General features: G+C 40.2%; 1 protein-coding gene across 1 annotated transcript in view; it reads right to left on the reverse strand.

Moving 5' to 3' along the window:
* The window catches only part of RUNX1T1 (RUNX1 partner transcriptional co-repressor 1), a 131487-nt gene that overhangs the window by 53696 nt on the left and 53883 nt on the right, over positions 1-23908 (reverse strand). Inside the window, 2 exon segments of the mRNA XM_027572929.2 lie at positions 2592-2833; positions 4889-5026. Coding sequence (XP_027428730.1) covers positions 2592-2833; positions 4889-5026 — 380 coding nt within the window.

Below are 23908 nucleotides of genomic sequence, written 5' to 3' on the forward strand. Positions count from 1 at the left end.
TCAAATAACAAAATTAAAAAAATCCATTCTCTATTCATTCACTCATTTGACAAATTTTCACTGCCTCCCTATTACATGCAAAGCACTATTAACTAATGTCTTCCCCTAACTTCTCTAAGAGGTTTTTAGAGAAATACGTATCTTAAAAAAAAGTATCGCACTCAAAAGTATGCCATTTTTAATATGTGGGAAATCGGCTTAAAGTTACCAAATTTTTCTGTAACTGAAGTTATGGAAACCACTGTTAGAGACCATATCAAATTTAAAAAGCAGTTTAAAAAAAACAAACAAACCCATTTTTTGTTACAAAGAACATATTCACCATTTACGTAACACAATCACTGCTTTGGACTTATTCCATGGTTCTTAGGTTTAATTTATTTGTGAGTTGCTAAGCATATTATGCAAAACTCAAGAATGAATAAAAAGGAAAAGATAAGTGACTGACAAAACTAACTGCAGTATGCAGACACAGTACTGTGGCGATCACCTTCCAGTCCTGGAGGAGAGAAAGGTGGACCTGGCAGAGTGTGGGAAATGCAGAAGTTTTTTGTTCTTAAGAGTACAGAGTGGATATTGTGGACATTGATGTCCACAATAGCCAAACTATGGAGAGAGCCAAGATGTCCATCGACAGATGAATGGATAAAGAAGATGTGGTGTGTGTATACACACACACACACACACACACACACACACACACACACAGGAATATTATGCAGCCATCAAAAGGAATGAAATCTTGCCATTTGCAACGACATGGATGGAACTATTATGCTGAGCGAAATAAGTCAATCAGAGAAAGACAAATATCATATGATCTCACTGATATGAAGAATTCTTAATCTCAGGAAACAAACTGAGGGTTGTTGGGAGTGGTGGGGGTGGGTGGGATGGGGTGGCTGGGTGATAGACACTGGGGAGGGTATGAGCTATGGTGAGCGCTGTGAATTGTGTAAGACTGTTGAATCACAGACCTGTACCTCTGAAACAAATAATATATTATATGTTAAAAAATAAAAAAGAAGATAGCAGGAGGGGAAGAATGAAGGGGGGAAATCAGAGGGGGAGATGAACCATGAGAGACGATGGACTCTGAAAAACAAACTGAGGGTTCTAGTGGGGAGGGGGTGGGGGATGGGTTAGCCTGGTGATGGGTATTAAAGAGGGCATGTATCGAATGGAGCACTGGGTGTTATATGCAAACAATGAATCATGGAACACTACATCAAAAACTAATGATGTAATATATGGTGATTAACATAACAATAAAAATTTAAAAAAAACAAAAAACTAATGATGTAATGTATGGTGATTAACATAATAGAATAAAAAAAAGGAAAGGCAAAAAAAAGTGCAGAGTGGAGGGAGGTATGAGTTAAAAAAGTGAACTGCAAACTCTCTGTCAAATGTGAGTTATTACGATTAGAAGTATGTCTACTGCACTAGACCCTCACTCAGGCTTTAATTCTGGGGCTTCTTCTGCAAAAAAGGGCAACTGGCATTATGGCTTTGACCATGATACGGTCACATCAAAAAATGAATGATCTATTTCAAGAGAAAGCAAACTGGCCCCTGTTACCTGAATTTGAGTTCAGCCGTGAGGTGAGGGCTGAATATGTGACTCACAGCTTCTCTACGACTCGGGTTTGCTATGGGAAAATTGCCTTCCTAAATATAAATCCTCTACTTATATAGAAAATCACAGCATGTGTAAAAGTGACTTAGGACCCCCCCCAAAATGATGTATGTTCTAATTTCCGGTGTGATACTGTACAGAATATAGACTCATGTGCTAAAATCCACACTTCTGTTTTCAAACTAATGTTTTAAGTAATTCTACCTACAACAAAGAATTTTTTTTTTAAACAATTGGTTAGCAGGGGTTGGGGGAGGGGAAATTGGGGTGTTATTGTTGAATGGGTACACAGTTTGGGGTGATGAAAAAGTTCTGAAGACAGATGGTGGTGATGGTTGCACAACAATGGGAAGGTACTTAATGCCCCTGAACCCTCCACTTAGAAATGGTTAAAATGGTCAATTTTATGTTATGTATATTTTACCACAATAAAAGTTTTTTAAAAATGTTATTAGCCTCAGAAATGAAAACACATAGAAGAATGTATTCCTGGTTATAAATCCTTGTTCATTTCTAGACTGATAATAAAAAATCTCTCAAAGCAACTACGTCAAAATGAGCACCCAATTAGATTAAGTGAATCATTAACATAACAAAAACACTGTCGTTGTGGAAAGCCACTGGTCATGCCAAGAGATTATACCTATGGATTTTTACACACACACACACACACACACACACACACACACACACACATTTATGGATAAGAAAATAATAAATTTGTAGAACCTTATCTTTATTAGTCAAATAGTAAAAGAAACCACGGGGGTGGGGAGGTGCATACATTATGCACACTTGAGAACCTGGGTACTTCAGAATTCTCAGATTTACATGCAATTTCCAGGTGTAGACTATATTAGAACAAAATAGCTGGGAGAACAGTCTCTATTTGGAATCTCCCACACACACTATCCCTTACCCCAGAAAATTGGGCTCATTTCCGTTTGCTTACCACCAGTCCTAGTACGAGGGTGCGGACTCTTTCTCCTATCTCTGGAGAAATGTCATTGCCAAACTGCTGCAGGGTAGTAAGGAACCGTTTCAGCTTACTGAGCTGCCTGGCGCCACAGGCTGGGGGCAGCTGTTGATTAGCCAGAGAAGAAGAGGAAGAAGAGGAGGGCCCATTGCTAAAGCCATTGGGCGGCGAGGGGGCGCCATTCAAGGCTGTGGGTGAATGGCTCGTGCCATTAGTTACTGTCAAGAGCACAAAATCAGAAAGAAAAATAAATAAATAAATTTACAGGGAATATGCACAAAGAAATTATAACCAAGCTTCATTCCCTTTAAATCTGGTGGATTTTGTGATTTAACAACTGTTGGAGCTTTGTTCGGGTACTCTGTAACTAAATGGGTCTAACTCCTCACCATGCATGAGGGTATTCTACACGGAAGCTGGTAATAAATGGGAGTCGGCTGTAACACAGGGTCAGCCCTACCTCCATGTGCACATGTGCCAACCACCTGAAATGCTTCAAACACAGAACAAACAGCGTTGGGATGTCAGCCTTTTGTCACAGGCTTACATCAATATAACGGGACCATTCCTTTCTAAACTGTTCCCCTAGAGAAAGCGTACATTTGGTGGAGACTAAATTTATCACTGAACATTTTTAATCATGTTTTGTACACACAACTGACAGCTGTGTTTATAGAAATAGGACTTTCAAGTTTTAACCTTATACCACCCAATTAGAAGGCTATTTTCTCCCCCTCGTATTTCTTAACCACTTCTTTAGGGAAAATGCAAATTTTATATAAGAAGCCAAATGGATATGGTAATTATCAGAGAGTTATTTCAAGAAATCGAAAAGGGACATCTCGTTCCAACTAATAGCATGGATTCGTGGTAATTTGATAACCTCATTTCCGATAAAATTTATTTGAACATCAAGATAATTTGTAAGGACAAGACTAGAAAATTTGGCACATTTCTCACCGAAGAAAATGTTGATTTTATCATATTAAATCCACTAATTCGACAAACTCATCTTTACCAAACCCATCTTTTTAATATAGTTTTGACAGATTATCTCCAACAGTGGTCTGATGATGTCTTGAGTCCTCTATTATTCTTAAAAGCTTCAAGATAATGAAATGGTCCCTTGCCCCAAATGAGCACCACAGCAACCCGTCATGGAATGACTGCTCACCAGGACCTCTCACAGGAGACATATGCCTGTCCCTGTGGCTTTGGGAAACAACAAACCGAATACAAGATGACAGGGTTACAAGTTGGCACTGCCACAGCCTCCTGCCCCTTCCACGTTGGGAAAGGTCTTTTGAATGGCAGTGCAACGCTGCATAAACAGCCTGGGCTGTGTGTTTTGCCAATCCCTTATAATCCCATGGATCTATCTGTTTTTGCCCATTAGTTATTTTTCATTCATATAGGCTTCATGGCACGTGGTCTGTAAATAGTATTATCTGCAACCGATAGCATTTATTAGTTTCACAAATCCTTTAGGACAATTTTAACCAGGATTCCGAGAATGACTGGAAACAAAGCGATCCACTGTCCCTACTAGAACATACAGGACAGGAAGAGAAGTTGCTGTTCGGCCAGAATGGTCTGTCCTTTCCTGGGACGGCACAGAAAGCAGTACACACCCCGGATTCAGAACACGAGGCCGGAGCTGAGCTGGAAGTGAGTAAAGGTTTAATAAAAGTCTGACAGGCTCAAGACAAGAAAGATGCTCCTTATTTCAGAAAGTTTTCTGTATGTGACTGTTGCCTAGAGCCATACCCCTTCTAACTTAAGGATGCTAGATTTTAATATTATTTGTAAATAACAGAAGAAAGTGGTATTAGAAGAGCAGAAGCAACCTGGAAATAATTGTAGGATATTAACATGTTCCAAGGCAAAACGTACAAACTAAAATAAGGAGCTACACGTTAAGTCAAACTAAAAGTGACAGTGGTAACAAATGGAGTCGCAGACCAAACTAATGCACAGTATTCTTCACTGCGGAAACCAAAGCAGACTACAACTGTGAAGCAAAAATGAAAAGGCGGGCAAATACTGGCGGTCATACAAACTATCCCAAAGATGCTATACGTCTGTACAGGCTCAATACCTACTTCCTGGCCATTAAACCATTTGGTGGGGGCGGGGGGGGGGGAGGTGGGAGAGGTGCTTCACTTCTGTATAACACATTGATGCTGGATCTTATTTTTCCTTAATTTTTATTTGCAGGAAAAAAAAACTTAGACTTCAAAATGGAAACAGGACATGCAGCAATGCCTACTCACGAGTCGTCGGTGTAAATGAACTGGTTCTCGGAGCTCCTTGAGTTGTGGGGGGAGGTGGCATGGTGGGAGGAGTCAGCCTAGACGGGGTCTTCACATCCACAGGTGAGTCTGGCATCGTGGAGTGCTTCTCAGTCCGATCTGGAGGACGCCACCAGGAACAGGTTATTCTACTCCTTAAGCACCTTCATTGTTTTTTTTGTTTTGGGGTTTTTTTTTGTTTTTTAAGTGGGGTTCATCTTTTTTACAAGCAAGTGAACAGAAGAAATCTGACGTCTCCTATCAATAAAGTAGGCTTATCTACTGAAGTTTAAATCAGGACTTTATCATCCAAACCCCACTTAAGAAGGTGTAGCACAGATGGCAGGACCTCATTTGTAACTGGGTTATTTTACATCCTATTGTTATTTCTGACTTGGGCAGATGCTACCTTGGTAGTGTTATATGCAACAGCACAACCTCACTGGAAGCTGAAGCCAACATTAGCAAGAGCTAAAAAACAGACAGGGAAGTAGAATGGTAATAAAAACCCTTTAGCTCAGAAACGACACAAATCTGAAGCTCTGTTATGCAGGTGAGATACTCGCAGGAGCCAGCATTTTGCAATGATTTTTGCGTAACACCTGCCATTCCCTTTGCACGCTTAGTTTCTGGCGTATTAGATGAAGCGGGTTATGTTTCCCAGATACACCTCTTACTTCAACATTGCTCTGCCCTGTTTGAAAAATCACCACTACATAAATGCGGTCTTTTACACAATGAAGTTGAACTAATTTACTCAGAATTTGTGAGTTTACGGCCCACCGTTTTAAAAACATGAGACCAATACTTCAATTAATAATCTCACGCAGCATAAAAATGGAAAAACCCCTGAATTGAGAACTAAAGGCCCTCCTTATATTTTTTCATGAGTATGTGACAGAGATGGAGAAATTTCCTGATTACCCAATAACGAACATTTGAGCTGCAGGATTCTTTTCTATTAAGTATACTTTTCCTTTGAAATTTTGAACTTTTTCTCAGTCAAATCTATTTACCAAAGTGACAAATCTCCAGTAAAAAAAAGTGGGTTTTGTTAGTTTCTTTAGATCCAGTTTTCTACAAACACTGTGTGCCTGTGTGCGCGTGCGCACACACTCCCCCCCCCCCCCCAAACTGAGATGCCTCTTACACTCTCAGCAGCAGATATTTCCCACTTGGACTATCCGAAAAGTAACACAGACTACTGATCAAGAATGAGTCTTTTAAAACCTTATGATAGCCATAGGGAGAAATTCTCAAAAATTACTCAAAAGTCTATTTTTTAAAAATGAAAAATCCAAATTACTACTATGGCAATTCCAAACCTAGCTCACACCTTGGTTCAGAGCCGATTTGTTAAGACTTGGGTAGCAACAGAACATAACATTTTAAAGGTGAAATAATGTTGATACCATATTAGGGAAAATGTGATAAAAGAATGAAAATATAATCATCCTAAGAACAGCATTTTGATAACCTAGTAGCCGGGTCTCTAATTCTTAATCTCGACTACTGGCTGAGTAACGACAACTGTCCCTTCAGTAAATACGTGTTCTAAGGGAAATGATAGTAAGAACACACCATGGAAAGCATTTCTACCTTTATCTTCCTGTTCAAAATTCATCTTCGTATTGCAATTCCCGAGCACTTAACACCCAGAATCAGATAAATCACTTATTCTAGAAGAATACAGAAGTTAGGCAGGTTTAAAACTGCTTCTTCAACAGTTAAAATCACTGCACAGTCTACTCACCTCAACCAACCTCAGCAACAAGGGAATAAATAAATAGCTTTCCGCTTATGTTGCAGCTGAGGGAAGAGGTACGGCAGCAAATACAAGTCTCCCTAAATAAAGGCAAATATTTCTGTCATGCCAAGGAAGGAGGGATTGGGGGAGGCTTGCCAGAGTCGGCTGGGAGATAACAGTGGGAACTGCTGGTCCATCTGGTTTTCATTCTGCTAACACTCACGCTGAACTGTGAGAGAAGGCAGTCCAGATACACAGATTCAAAGCACGTGGTTGCACAGACCGAGAAAGGAAGAGCAGGAGGGGGGAGGGGGAAGTGGGAAGAAGGAAAAAAAAAAAAAAAATAAAGCAATGGAAGGAAGAGAGAAGAGAGAAGAAACCGACCCAGGGAGAAAAGAGCCTACGTGAAGAGAAAGTTACTCGGGATGGCTTCGTCCACCCCAAAAAGCGGAGCCTTACTTAGTGGGCACAGCCCCTACCCCTTACTTACCTCGATGTACCTCCTGAGCAAAAACCTAAACTGGAAACCATATCTTAATCTCTGTGTTTCTTTACTCTGTTTGCTGATGCTAAGAAAAAAGGAAATGAACGATAAAACTGACAATGGGGTTTCCTCTTCAAACTTAAGATGATCTTAATAATAGTAACAACAACAACAACAAAAGGCAGATGAGTGATTTTTTTTTTTTTAAGATCCTTGAAATGACACTGATACTTTAAGAACAATAACCACTGAGCCAATAAATGGCAAAAAACCACCACTGCTTCTAACAGGAAATATATAATTCTAACCGGAATATATGTATACGTGCATATATTTAGGATTTTGAGTTTAGCCAGATTTCTGTGATGGTCAGCTTTACTCTGATCAAATGGGAGTTCCAACCCAGAGGTCCTACAAACTTAGACAAAGTGGGACCATATGTAACTCATTCTGTGCTGTTCAGTGCAATCAATCCCGGATGGGGATCGATGGTGAAGTAACCAGCCAGGCCTAACCCATACACACATACACACAAACCCTCTGGAGTAGAGAGATTTAAGATAAATTCAGAAAATGTGTTTCAAGTATGCTGAGTTCTGTTGCATTTGTTTTGGATTACTAAAAAAAAAAAAAAAAAAAAAAAAAAATTGAAATATATATTCTTGAAACTTTTATAGCAAACAGCAAAAGAGCTATGATTCAACCACGTAAGTATTTCACTCCACTTCAAATTAGAGGATACAGTAAAACCAATATTAAGTTAGAATATTTCTTATGCAATTTTTTAAGTTTATGAAAACTATACTGTTCTTAGACATAATTTCTATTTTTAGTTGCGGCAGGGGAATGCTGACATTTATTGAAAGATTGACACAAAATGATAAAAAAGAAAGAAAGAAAAACCATCTCTATCAGAGGGGGAAGGTATGTATAATCAAAAGGATTGACTTTACTTCTACCTTAAGGATTCACACCACTTCTAAATAAAGATCTCCCCTATGTGGTAACATTTCAACTCACCTGGCAAATATCCAACACATATGTACCAAAGATGGCTGAAACATGGAAGAAAATGTGGCATATATAAATACATTACTGATACCATTTCAATATCCAATTCAGTGTCAAGGCCTTCTAGAAGTGGTATGTTTTCCATTTCCTTTTTTGTTTTTTTAAGTAAAAAGAAAAGGTATGGCATAATCTACCATAGCACTTATTTTACTTTTAGTTAGTTCAAACAGTTCCAGATGTGTTTTTAAGGTACGAAGACTAGGCATTCTATATTTTTCTTGTTTACATCCTATTCTAGAGATGATTAGGGTAAATAGGAAGTTCAGGGTTGGCAGACAGAACATCTTTTTCTCTCCAAGTTCATCATGGCAATTATAATAGAAGAGCTAGCTACGTCCAGGAGATGTTATGGATTGAGAAAACTCTTGGTGAATTAGCAGTTAGGGCAGAGTTAGTCTGATCTGAGTAAGCACCAGCTATAGGAGTAAGATGTTCAATAAAGAGGAATAAGCCCAAGAGGAACTCAGGTACTACTACCAGAAAGGAGAAGGCAGTTAGGGAGGCACAAAACTGGGTACAGAATTTGATTTCTATGGAAAATACAGCAAATACAGGCCTGACAACAGAATCATTTAGTGACTCCACTGTCTGGGTGGAGACATTACAGGAGCCTGCAGACCGGCATGGTAGCCATCCAGCCTCCACAATGCTGCCATCTCACTTCGCCGCTGAGCACTTCTGGAATGTTCACTCCTGCTCAGAACCCCTGAATAGCACCTGAGACTAAGAGTCAAATGCTAACATTTTACACATGATGGAATGATACAATGGAAGACTATTTGGAATAATAGACGAATTTCCCAGTTCAGACAGACTTGGTTTCAAATGTAGACTCAACCCTTAGCAGTGGGTCCTCAGGCAAGTAATCTTGAGCCTCAGTTCCTCCTAAGAAGAATACGGATACAATCCCCTCTGCCTCATCAGGACCCTGACATGGTGCCTACTCATGTCAGGCACCAACATGTGTGATCTCCATTCTCTTGTGCCTGCCTCTTTGTGATCCATTCATGGCCTTATTTCCAATGTCTTTCCCCCACGTCCATGCTCTACCTATACAGGGCACCTTGGCATTCCCTGCCTTTTCTGCCTCTCTTTTTGTTTCCTTCATCTAGAAGGATCTGCCCCATCTACCCCATTCTTTGCTGCCCATTACAGATCTTCTCACAGCTCTTCCCAGGTGCTTGCCACACATGCTTGCTGGGCCTTTCTTTTAGCATTTACCACAGCCTATGTGGACGACAGCTGTGTGTCTATGTGTATGTACGTGTTATATACCCAATCACCCCAACCAGGGAAAACGACTTGATGGCATTTTTTTAAATGTTTCATTTAAAAGATAAACACACAACCAACAACAGTATATAAATATATAATTAGAAAATGGAATGTAGGTAACATGGGAAGATGCTGGGGACCTGAAATGTACTTCAACTCTGCGATCAACTTACGTGGTTTCAGGCAAGTGTAAGAATAATCTGTTACCTCACATCTTATCACAGGTGTTTGATGATGACTTTTTTTTTTTCTGAAACACAAATATGATCTTAACTATTCCATGATTTAAAACCTTTCGGAATAAATGTCCCGTTGTCCACAGAATATAATACTCTTTAGCTTAGTTTATGTCACAGATACTGCTGAGTTCCTACTGAACAGCCCTTCTCCCTTTCTTTCCTGCTGGAAAGTCCTGATTTTGCTTAGGTTGTTACATTCCCCTTTATCAGCAACAGGTTTCAGAGGTAAGGGCTGTGCTCCTATTCTGGACAAGGAGTCATGAAGGGAGGTCTGTGGAAGAAGTTTTACAAAAGACTTCCTCACTATCTAATCAGAGACCCAAGGAAGAAACAGACCCTCTCCTTCTGATAGGCACTGTTATATCTGTGATTCCTTCACTTCACTTCTTTGGAGTCTACTTTTCGTACCCATAAAATTAAGCATCTTAGATTATATGACCTCAGGGATCTTTTGCAAACTCTAATATTCTCTGCTTTCTTTCTGCAGATAAGGCTTATGTTCATTTCAAACACAAAGAAGACTACTCAGAGAACTTAAATCTAACAATAAAGGGACCACACAATTATTTTCAAATTGGTGATTACAACCAGACTTCCTCTGTTCACATAAATATCTATGTCCACAAGAATGTGTCTGCAGAGAAATCTTTACCCACAAACATGACAATTAACATCTACCTCTTGTTTTCAAATTCATTTTCAATACTCATTACTAAATCTCCACCAATGATTTGGTTATGAAATAACCCTATCAATGTCCACTTGTTTCTGTTTGGTTACCATTAAAACACTCACTTTCATAGCCAAGGTTAAGAGTACTCTACATTCACTTTTGCTCCCTCATTTCCCATTCCATCTTTCACATACTTCCAGTGGACACCTATGAGACTGTCTGCCTAGAAAATTTCCCTCCCCATACTGGGACCTGCCATACCCACTAATCTCATAACACCATGGGAGTCACCATGTTCCTTCATGACCTTGTACCAAGATACCAGCAGCTGGCTCAGGCACAGCACTCATCCAAGATGGGCAATGTCAGTCACTCTCCAACATTTTTGCCTACAGATTTGAAGGAAGAAAAACAATCCCACTCCAGAGATAGAAAACTGCACTCTCTACTGCCCTCCATGTCTAGAAAGCAGGTATTTCATGAAAAAGAAGGCAACTAACAGGCAGAAAGAAATGATGAGAAATGGCAGGAGATTATCCTAATGATGCTAAGTAAAATTCGTCATTCTCCTAGATCCTTGGGGCTAGTTGCATCTCTAAAATTCCTACGATGTGATCTTCCAAAGCGTCTACCGATTCTAGTCCGTCAATCCCTCCTTTACCTAAAACCTAGTTTGAGTTACTTACTTTTCATGTGAAACCAAAAAATTCAGACTCAAATAATACTGGAATGTAACATCAAGTTTACACTGATGTAACCTAACTCCCACTGCAACTCTTTAAATATCTCTTCATTATTAATCCAACAAACACTGGGTACTTTACCTGGCATCTCTGTAGCATCTGACGCTGTTTCCCACTTCCTTCCTTTTGAAATACTGTTGTCCCCAGGATTCCACAATTCCAACGCTCTCATTTTTCTCGGGCCTTCCCGGCTGCTCCTTCTGTCTCTTTTATGGCTCACCTTTCTCCACCTCTGTGATAACCACTGGTATCTCCCCCAATGTTCCTTCATAGTTCCTCTTCAAGTTTTTACTCTATACATTTTCCTTGGTGACTTCATTTGTGTGGTGACGGTCACCCCATGGCCCTTGTGTGGATGACCTATAGCTATACCTCTAGTCCCAAGTTCTACATCCAAACATCCAAAGGGCTATTCCCTTCCCCAGCCTGGATTCAAAGCCTCCTCATCCATCATCTCTTACCTGGTCTAATCAATAACCCACCGAACGGTCTCCCTGCCCTGAACTATTCAACCTGTTCCACTCTCCAGATGATATTTGGAGAATCATTTCACCACATATGTCACACATGGGATCAGAGATCTTCTTCCTCCTTTTTTTTTTTTTATTTTATGTTACGTTAGTCACCATACATCATTAGTTTTTGATGTGGTGACCCACGATTCATTGTTTTCAACACAACACCCAGTGCTCCATGAAGTACGTGCCCTCCTTAACACTGATCAGGGGGCTAACCCATCTCCCCACCCCCCTCCCCTCTAGAACCCTCAGTTTGCTTCTCAGAGTCCATAGTCTCTCATGGTTCGTCTCCCCCTTCCGATTCCCCCCTTCATTTTTCCCTTCCTTCTCCTAATGTCCTCCATTTTATTCCTTAGGTTCCACAAATAAGTGAAACCATATGATAATTGACTTTCTCTGCTTGACTTATTTCACCTAGCATAATCTCCTCCAGTCCCATCCATGTTGATGTAAAACTTGGGTATTCATCCTTTCTGATGGCTGAGTAATATTCCATTGTATGTATGGACCACATCTTCTGTATCCATTCATCTGGTGAAGGGCATCTCGGCTCTTTCCACAGTTTGGCTATTGCGGACATTGCTGCTACAAACATTGGGGTGCATATGGCCCTTCTTTTCCTTACATCTGTGTCTTTGGGGTAAATACCCAGTAGTGCAATTGCTGGGTCATAGGGTCGCTCTCTTTTTAATTTTTTGAGGCACCTCCACACTGTTTTCCAAAGTGGCCGTACCAACTTGCCTTCCCACCAACAGTGTGAGAGGGTTCCCCTTTCTCCACAACCTCTCCAACATTTGTTGTTTCTTACCTTGTCAGTTTTTGCCATTCTAACTGGTGTAAGGTGGTATCTCAATGTGGTTTTTATTAACTCCTCTCTTATTAGTAATCTTCAAAGAACTTTTGTAATGTTCAGCATAAAGTCCATGTGTCTTAATAGGGCACTGAAAGACCTGTGGGACCCATCTGATTCCTATAACTGCTCCAGACTCATCTTCACTTCTCCCTTCCACCCCATCCCCACCTCTGAACTCCAAACTCCATACTGAACTAATGCAGCTCTAAATGCTCGCGGGTCACTCAGGCGTCCCTCACACCACATCCTTTCCTCTCCCAAGAATATTCTTCACCCCACTGCTGCCTGGTTAAGTCCATCGTTCCTTTAAAACTTCTTTGGGTGTCACTTCAGCCAGAGCCCCCTGCGCTGATACCCCATCCCCAGCTGATCCAGACAGCCCCATCTTCTCTGTCTAGATCCCTCTCATAGCACTGTACTTAGAACCAAGTCAGTCTCTACACCTGGATCATATTTTATTCAAGGATACTGACAACATCTTACTTGTTTTTATATTCTCAGTACTCTGCATAGTGCCTGATACACAGAAGGTGCTCGATACATTTAGTATTTTAAATGAATACATATTGCTATAATGTCATAAGGGGTGTCTATAGTCACAACTTTGAGACTCCAGAACTTTCAAGAGACATGATAAATTTAACTTAAAATCATCTCCATCTTTGTTCTACTATCCTAAAAGAATTCCAAAAAGAATTTCTATATTCTAAAAACATTAAATCACCAAAGATAAATCTAAAAAAGACACCAATAAATTATTGAATTCACCAGCCTTTCAGTAATCACAATATATTCTCTAAAGGCCTTTTATATAATATTTGTAAAAAGGCTAAGGCAATTTATATACATATAACCCACAGTCACCAAAAGCTCCCTTTTTTACATTAATTGTGAAATCATACATATGCACATTCAAAACAGCAAAGTGTATTATGAACCAAAAACACTATTTTTTCCTACATTCCACAAGTTTTTCTGTTGCTTGTTTATGGATGGTGGGATTACACATTATTTTTAATTTCTTGCTATTTTCTCATTTATTTAAATGTTCTACAATAAGAATGTTTTATTTTTACAAGCAAAAAAATACACACACAAAAACCAACTTATTAGGATAAGTCATCTAGAATTGGGCACTGGGCACTGTACCAAAAGCTCGGCATGCTTTGTCTCATTTTAAATCTCACTGTGAAAAGGTACCACAGATTTGCCCATCTTATAAAAAGGAACTGAGGCCTAGAGGCGTTGGACAATCTGTCCAAGATTACAAGCCAGAATTCATTCCAGGCCTTTTCAGAGTTCAAGATCATCTAAAACTAGTGTTCTTTTATACATGATCTAGGAAACTGAAATGAAGACACATTCCATAAATGTTAAATTGAGAGTTAGCATCATACTAGAACTTCATCTTCCAATATTACTGTACCGTGACCATGTCAATTTTAATTAAAGTTGTTAAACAAAATTTAAAATTTAGTTCCTTAGTCACACTAGCCACATTCAAGAGTTCAACAGCCGTGGCTACACGGCTACACAGCTGTGGCTGGTGGCTACCCTATTAGAGAACTCAGCCAAGGAATGCTTCCGTCATCACAAAACCACGGCGCCATACTAGAATCATGGCTCCATGGCAGGAGTCCCTGGAGGTGACAATGCAGACTGAAAGAGCAGGGATGAGGAGTGCCTCTCACTTCATCCTAAATACCTGCAATCCCATTCAGATCTTTTACGTGTTTTATAAATTGAGCTTCTGCATAGGATTTCATTTGGTGGTTAAGGGGTAAAAAAAACAATAGCTGGAAACCCAACGACTAAGACAAGTGAGCTCTCAGCTCTGAAAAAGCAGAAGAGGAAGACAGGAAATTAGTAAACACGGGAGGAACTGCACGAATGAGCACAAAGCCAAGGACTCAGTCAGCGGCTGGGCCAGCAGCTAACCTGGAATCAGAGAGGACAGCCTGAAGACCAACTTCATGTCTTTAAAGATCACGAACTTGGGTTAAGATGGAAGACGGGCAAAAGAATGAAGTGAATCCATACTAATCTATCACTATTTCTAGAAAAAAATGGTTTCAATCACGTCTGGATCACGTCCTTATGGGGACAACAGTGGGAATTTCCCTTCCCTTCCTCTCGAGCATTTATCTAGCTGGTACTTGTAATATTTCTCTTGGTTCTGAATGTCTCCCCAACCACAGTGTGTCAGCTTGGAGAATGCAGAAATTTCTACCTCCACGTGTTAGTTCCTTCATCTCTCCCACAGCTGTCACCACCTTTACTCCCGTGACTCCTGCTGTCAAGTCTAAGAACCACTTCCTGGAGGCCACCACGTGGGTATCATGCAGCCCAGGGTTTAGCTACCCCACTTCAACCAGCACCGTTCTACATTGAGGTGCTTTATGCACTAGTGTTCTATTTAAGATTTCCTTTGGCGGGGGGGGGGGGGGGGGGGGGGGGGGGAGGAAGAGTCTCCTGTTTGAGAAGAGTTTGAAACCCCTGGCACAGGCAGCAAGCAAATGTTCGCTGAATGGCTGTGATAAAAATACTTAAGGAAAAACCAAATCGTCCAAATGCACAGAAAAGTAACCCCTGCTCATGTAAGGAGCAGAGAAAGACACAGGCATCACCAAGGGCCCACAAACTGATCATATGTATCTATAGAACACCCTGCTGCCAAATTGCAGATCATTCCAGAAAATGGAAAAAAGCCATTAAATAATAAGTGATCCAAACATTTTACAATCTTTAAGTATGGACAATTTTCCTCCAGTAATATCTTATTTGCCAACGTTAAGTGCCATTAAGAAGGCGTGTGGAGCTGTTGCAGAGGATCCTACACACAACTGGTGCCATCAGGTCCCAACATCCAGGTGGGAGGGATGGGGTGGCTGGGTGATAGACACTGGGGAGGGTATGTGCTATGGTGAGCGCTGTGAATTGTGTAAGACTGTTGAATCACAAACCTGTACCCCTGAAACAAACAATACATTATATGTTTAAAAAAAAAAAAAAAGATAGTAGGAAGGGAAAAATGAAGGGGGGGAAATCGGAGGGGGAGACCAACCATGAGAGACCATGGACTCTGAGAAACAAACAAAGCGTTCAAGAGGGGAGGGGGTTGGGGGGATGGGTTAGCCTGGTGATGGGTATTAAAGAGGGCATGCACTGAATGGAGCACTGGGTGTTATACGCAAACAATGAATCATGGAACACTACATCAAAAAACTAATGATGTAATGCATGGTGATTAACATAACATAATAAAATTAAATTAAAAAAAAAAGAGCCAATGAATCAAGGCAGAAAATGATGAAGGTACACAGGGTATGTACATACCTGTGGCTAAATCGCAGACAAGTAAGGAGCAGGAGCTCAAATGGCTATTTGTTGAATTTAATCAAATATGCTCTTAAAAAAACAACCAGTACTGTTAGTTTAGACCTCACATGATAGGCAATTGGGAAAGCCCTGAGAGTTTTTAGGTAGTTGTGTGATATGCTCATTTCTATCTTATATTATGGGTATACATGGAGCAGAGAATAAATAGGGCAAGAAAGGCAAAAGAAGCAGGCGTTCTGGTTTGCAATAGCCTAAGCTAGAAATAATACTGGCATCCCGCATGGAAGTGGCTCTTAAGAACGTAGACAACAAGATTCAGGAGACATTTTTATAGTCTATGTCAAACTCCCCCTACAGAGCTTGGCTGTAAAATAAAATTAAACCTTGAGCAAGTAGGAATCTAGAGGTTCATGGTAATGTTAAAAACCAACACCAAAACACAGCAGGACGAATCATTTGGAAAAAGGCAGGATAAGTTATGTCACAGTTTACTTAGAGATATCCCTGCAAGACTCTGCTGTTCTTACATAAAACATCCTGAATGTCTTCCTCTTGCACATGGGTCACCATCAAATTATTCTTCCTCCTAAATGTGCTTCTCCATCGCCATGAGCACCCTCAAGCACCACCATGGCTCCCTAGGACTTTCTCAGGAGCTAGTCGGCAATGCCCTTCACCCTACACCGCAATCAGTTTATCCCACAACAGGTGGGATGATCTTGGTAAACACAAAACTATTCACTCGCCGAAATAAAAGTATTTATTCAAAAATACCTGAACCATCTACAAAGTGCCAGGTACTGTTTTAGACACAGAGAAAAGACACTGGACACGAAAGAAAATCACAGCCCTCAAGAACTTTACAGTCTAATGATTGGATCAAATTACTCCCATCTTTAAAGTGTTTCAATGGTTTATCATCACTCTCAGGATAAAATCCAAAACCCTTTAAAAGATCTACAACCTAGACAGATTTAGTCTCTGCTGGCCTCTCCTATCTCCTCTCACATCTCTCTGGTTTTATCGGTTGCAAGCTTCGCCTCACCTCAGGGCCTATCAGCCTGGGAAACCCATCTCAGCTCAAATTCATTTACTCAAGGAAGGTGTCCTTGATCCCTCCCCAGCCCCCTGTGTTGGAAGCTCTCCTGTACCATCTAATTGTTCTTTATAGGGCTAACTGCAATGATTATAAATAACTGTATAATTACTCGTTTGTCTAATACCCCCTACCAGACGGCAAAATGCTCTGTAATGGCAGGGAGCATAACATTTCATCTCCTTTCATGTATCAACTCAGTCCCAGAATTTAGTCCGCTGCTGAGAACCTAGTACAACAGTGGACAAATACAGACTTTTTCCATTTAAAAACACAGATTTTGGGGGGCACCTGGGTGGCTCAGTTGGTTAAGTGACTGCCTTCGGGCTCAGGTCATGATTCTGGAGTCCCGGGATCGAGTCCCGCATCGGGCTCCCTGCTCAGCAGGGAGTCTGCTTCTCCCTCTGACCCTCCCCCCTCTCATGCTATCTCTCATTCTCTCTCTCAAAAAAAAACCAGAAAAAAATAAAAATAAAAACACAGATTTTGGGGCACCTGGGTGGCTCAGTCGGTTAAGCGTCTGCCTTCAGCTCAGGTCATGATCCTGGGGCCCTGGGATTGAGCCCTGCATCGGGCTCCCTGCTCAGCGCGGGAAGCCTGCTTCTCCCTCTCCCACTCCCCCTACTTGTGTTCCCTTCCCTGCCTCTCTGTCAAATAAATAAATAAAATTTAAAACAAAACAAAACAAAAAAACCCACAGATTTGGAGGTACAAGTAGAGCAAAGCAATTATATTCTTTAGTCTCCTTAGAAGGGATTTCCAAAGTTTCTTCAGTGATAGAAATATCAAAATAATGGTGATAATAATGAAACCCCTATTTATACCCTCTTCCCCCATCAATGGGACTTCCACTGACACCATGCCACCCACCCCCCCCCAACAAAAGGTACAAACTCAAGTGATTCACCCAAAATACTGTTCAATATCTTATTTGGGTTCTTAGCACCATTGGATCCGTTGGGCAGCTTCTTATTCCTTCTCTCCTGTGGTAACATTCTTCTAGCTCTAGCTAGGAGTTTTAGTGAATGTTCCCGGCCTCTGGCCTCTTGTCTCCACCGGGGCCTCACCTCCTCCTCCCTGAACTGGCTTCCTTCTAGTCTCTGATGCGAGCCTGGTCAGCTACTGCAAGAAGTCGGGCCAGTGCTATCTCCAGGCGACGACTCTCTCCTGAGAACCAGACAAGTCATCTAGCTTGCTTCACAATCCCTTGACAGCTGTACTTAGAACCACTGCCTTAGGAGATCTGTGCCTCCTACTAGATATCAACCTCTGGTACAGCATCCCTCCCCCCCCCCGCCCCCCCGCCCCGCCAGGTGACCAAGCCCCAAACACTACAATCATCCTCAGACTCCTCCCTCCACACCATTATCCTTCCACGTCCAATCCATTTCCTACACCCTATCAATTCCACTTCTAAATACATTTACGATCCACCCTTAGCTCCCCTCTGGCCTGGGCTTCAGAATCCACAGAGCCTCTGAAGGGTTTTCTCTACCTCCAGTCCCTCTCTGCACAAATGCCCCCTCCTCTCCTCGCTTTAGAGCAATATTTCTAATACGCGAATTTGACAAAATCGTCTTATAATTCGCCTACACTATACAACCTATTTAGAATCTTTCTACAATTATAGAAGTTGATTGGGATAAAAGATGAAGGTCCTTATCTTTTCAACTCTATCTCCAGCGTCTAAGCAAGGATCTTACACACAGGAGGCCCTTATATCATCTGTATTAAACTCTTCTTTTTTTTTTTTTTTAAGATTTTGTTAAGTCATCTCTACACCCAACGTGGGGCTCAAACTTACAACTCTGACATCAAGAGTCACACACTCCACCAACTGAGCCAGCCAGGCACCCCTTAAACTATTCTTTAAAAAATTAAGTCATCAAGATGTCTGTTCTGTCTCCACTTAGTATGTACTATAATCATTAGATATAATGCAATCCCAACCAAAATACCAATAGAATTTTTCCAGAATTTTATGAACATTGTAAAAGTCAATCTGAAATGAAACTGAAAATAGCTAGGGAACTTTGAAAATGAAGTGTAATAAGGAAATGTAGTCTAGCACTTATTAAAATGCACCACAACTATAATAATTTGAACAATGTGCTACTGGTACACAAATAACCAATAGAGCAGAATAAAAATTTAAAAGAAGCAGAAAAATATAAAGCTCAGAAACAGACACACATTTATCTAAGAATTTGGTATATGATAAAGATGACTTGTAATTTTAGGAAAAGATAAAGCAATTCAACAAACTTTCTTAGGAACTACTAGACAACAATTTGGAAAAAATAAAGTAAACTCCTTTCTCATACCATATATCCAAAGTCATTCATTTCCATATGAATAAAATCTTTAACATAAATGTTTTTAAAATATTAAGTATATAAGTAATAGTAATACTATGTAAGTATATACACATATTTATTTAACCTTAGGATTAGGAAAGAGATTCTAACCTTGATAAGACAGACATAACGAACAATGACACTTATTAATAAATTTGAGTACAACAAAAAATACCATAAACTAAATAAAAGGCAAGTGGCACCCAGGAAACAAGTTATCTGTCATGTGACAACAATTGATTGATATCCTTGATATGTAAAGAGCTCCATCAAATCAATAAAATTTTGAAAAGCCTAACAAAAGTTGTGAAAGAGTAGAATAGGAATTGTACAAAGAAATAGAAATTATCTATAACCCACTGGGGAAAAAAGTTTAACCTCACTGGTATTTTTTTTTTTTTAATTAAAGCAAGATACTCTTTTTCATCTAACATATTGACACACTTTTTTTTTTTAAGATTTTTATTTATTTGACAGAGAAATAAAGAGAGAGCACAAGTAGGCAGAGAGGCAGGCAGAAGGAGAGGGAGAAGCAGGCTCTCTGCTGAGCATGGAGCCTGATGCGGGGTTCAATCCCAGGACCCCGGGACCATGACCTGAGCCGAAGGCAGCTGCTTAACCGACTGAGCCACCCAGGCTCCCCTGACAGACTTTTTAAAATGACAATATAGAATTAGTTACAGTACACACTTCAACTAGCACACTTCTGTAAAATGATACCAATTTTCTTGTAGGACAATAGGCAATATGTATCCATTGTCTCCAAATTACATATATCCATTAATAAAGCAACTCCACTCTTTTGGAAATTATCCTAAATAAACAATATCAAGTGCACAAAGATGTTTATATTGAAGAAGACTGGAAATAACTGAATTGTCCAACAATGGGCATTTGGCAATTCAAATTCTAATAGAACCACACAGTGGAACTTAATGATGTGTATATTTACATGGAAAGATCTTGAAATATACCAAGCCAGGGAAATAGTTACAAGATCTATTTAAAAAACAAAACAAAACAAAAAAACTATTTTAACACAGCTATAAATGGATGGATGGATGTTTGTGTGTAAGTAAAAGTCCAGAAGGATATGTACACAAAGGATCTACATCAGAATATTAAGAGGGGCTATCTCTTAAGTCAGTGGTTCACAGTGAGGCAGAGCTTTCAAATTACTGTCAAATAGTCATGCTGTGAAAAGCCTCTTTCTTTTATATTTTTGGCTCAGTTTTAACCATATATTCAGACAATTCTAAGACCCTCATACTGTAACATCTCTGAAGCTGGGGTGAGTACTACAAAACCATGGCATCAACGGACTAAGCAAAAGTGCTTAGTGACAGCATTTCTTTTCTTGGTGAGTGATTCACAAAATAACTGTGCACCTTAAAACCAATTTAGGTAAAATATAGCACACCGAGCTTTTTCTAGGAAACTATCCGTGAAAAAATTTAAGGAACGATATACTTTGTCTTAATTGGAACTCTACCAAGACTGTTCAGCTTTGGATTGAAGGGGTGAAAAACTGGGATTCAAGATGACCGAAAGTGGGGGTCCAGGCAGGTGGGGTTCTCTACAGCGGCTGTAGCACATGAAAACCCTTGAACACATCACAAAGGTAGAAGAAGTGCCTGATTCACCTCAGAATCCCAATCACCTAACGGTGTCTAACATCAGTGTTTCCTGAATAAAGGAATGAATGCTATTTTAGTAAAAAAGAAGTCCACACACAGTAGCAGTCAGAAAGGAAAAGACCTACAGGTCATGGGGTGAGGGAAGCCACAAGTCTACCAGAGCACTGTTAGAGTAAAATCCCCAAATAAATGATCAAATTCTTTATAAAGTGTTCAAGGAGCACCAGGCACCATCAACAGAACCCTCCACATAAAGGAGTTCCAATGAAAAGCTAGTCATCTAGAAGGGTTCCCAAAGATAAGTTTGAATTGCCTATGAATTTTATTAGCAAATTCTTTACATATAATATTTACACACCAGTTGAGAACTGAAGGTATGTTTAAGTGGATATTTCTCCTTAGCTTAATATGGGGAAAATATAAGGAGATCAAAATTCTGTACAGTTGTATGAATTTCACTTTCATTTCTTAATAGATGTTGCGTCAGTTAATATTTTGCATAATACAATTTTTCATGGAGGCCCATAACCTTATTTAAATGAATAAAGTAATTCTGAGAAGGTGCCCTAATTAATGAATTGTTAATAAATACTCCCGAAGGACAAAAGCTCAAGTTCCATTTACCAAAGAAATAACTGCCTGTGGGGGCGCCTGGGTGGCTCAGTCGTTAAGCGTCTGCCTTCGGCTCAGGTCATGATCCCGGGGTCCTGGGATCGAGCCCCGCATCAGGCTCCCTGCTCAGCAGGAAGCCTGCTTCTCCCTCTCCCACTCCCCCTACTTGTGTTCCCTCTCTCGCTGTGTCTCTCTCTGTCAAATAAATTTAAAAAGAAAAGAAAGAAAAATAACTGCATGTGTATATTCCAATGCATCTAAGTCTATTTTCATCTCCTTTGTTTCAAGACCCTTTAAAAGCCTGCATACCTTTTAATCTCAGGAAGACCACTGGGGAACCTAGAACTATAAAATTCTGGGTGGCTACAGTCTGAATGACACATTTTTACAATTCACACACCACCTGAAGTTCATATGTCTCAACTAGACACAAATAAATTTCAACTTAATAAGTCCTTAATGTAGCTTCATCTGTATACATACTTTAAATGTGGGTAAACATCTTATTAAATTAAGATGACAGTCTAAATTCCCATCCATTTACTAGGAATCATTTATATTTCATATAGCACTAGAGATGTCTTCTCTGAGCTCATGAAGAATTATAATGGAGAAAAATCAAACCAAACATTGATGGACAACTGCAAAGAACATTCATTCCATGCACAAATGAAAAATGTTGCTGGCTAGAGATCTATAAGATCATTTCAAAAACACAACCTTCTCGACACAGTTTGTCAGATAAATTAATAAAAGTAATAAATGTCTAAATGCAAAGGAAGTTGTTCTCAGTCAAGGTTCACCACATTATTAACTTGTTACTAACAATAACACAAATTGGGATATATCCAAAATCATCCATATGATAATATCACTACTACTACTCCCTTAAAAAACAAAGTGGTAGAATTTTTGGAACACAGCAATAGAAGTCCACCATAGAAATCCACTGGGATTGTGAACGTCGACCTTCCTTGACTGGCATGGAGTAAAGATGCTGGGAAACTCTGTTTTGACCGGTCAAACAAGCCCTTAGTAAGTGCATTTCCCTTCTCAAAAGTACTGGCCAGGGCATCTCAGGAAAGTTCCTGAAGCCTGCTAAATCATTCCACAATACCCTTCATCTTCTTTCTTTGAAAAACAGTAACCTAGTTGTACAAGCTTAGACATGCAAGAAAACAACAGATTTTCCCCTGGCAGATAATGTTTGATATGTCCCCTTGGGTTGACTCCGGGCAAAATTATTAAGTCAGCCAGGTTTAATTTCAGAGTCTCCCTGTTCTCCTTGGTTTATCTTTCTTTTAGTACCTTCCTCTATTCCGCTCACCTCTAAGAAATCTGGAACTCCTCTCCTGTCCCTTTGCTAAAGATATCAAAGATACTGTGACACCCACCCACACTCAAAGTCTGGAGCTTTAGATGAGTCCCCAAAATGTATATTTCTCAGACTAACATTGCAGCAGTCATTTAAACTAATCCGTATAACGCTGATGACTAGTAAAGGCGGCTACACACACACACACACACACACACACACACACTCTCTCTCTCTCTCTCTCTCTCTCTCTCTTCCTCATGGGCTAGTCAATCAGAATTACGTGAGTTGAGGGAAAGGGGGAAGGACAGAGGACACACAGAAACACCAGTGCAATTGAGTAGAGGAAGATATTTTTATCCTGTTCCTCCCTTCTGCCCCATGCTGAATACATTACCAGGTGCTCCGTAACAGCTGCATTTCCAGGTAATTTCCTTTAACAAACAAACATGGTCCTTCTCTGTCTTACCGTGAAGGATGATCTATTACAAGTCTGCTATTGGGCCTGCAGAAACCAAAGAAGTATCCGCAGGAAAGACACAATAGTATCACAAGAAGCAATTCCTGGCAGTCACCTACTCAGGGATAGCATCCAATGAAATTGGATGTTAATAAAATGTCTATTTATGAATATGATAAATACTAGAAAAAAATTACTATTTCCCTTTTCTCCTCTGCAAATGATCAGCTCATTTTCACCTCCTCTGTTTCAACATCAGTGTCACCTCCTCATGGCATCAATGCTCCCCTGGCCATCCAATCTCAAGCAGGTTCTTCCACTCTTTTGTTAGTTTCCTTCCCAATACTTAAAAACTCAAAATTCTTTTACATCCCTTTCTTTCTGCTTTAGGGGGCTCCCACCCCAGAGCACTGCTGTGTCCCAGACCCAGCAGCGTCTGGCACAAAAGTACTCCAAAAGATGTGTTGAAACAAATGAGGAAGACAGGACTCTGACTTTCAATGGGGGCCACAAGAGAATGTGAACTGGTTATAAACCCAGCAAGAAAAGAAACAGGGAGGTGTCATGAACACAAAAGGAGGAT

Source organism: Zalophus californianus, chromosome 4 (genome assembly GCF_009762305.2).
Source record: "Zalophus californianus isolate mZalCal1 chromosome 4, mZalCal1.pri.v2, whole genome shotgun sequence".
NCBI classification, from domain to species: Eukaryota; Metazoa; Chordata; class Mammalia; order Carnivora; family Otariidae; genus Zalophus; species Zalophus californianus.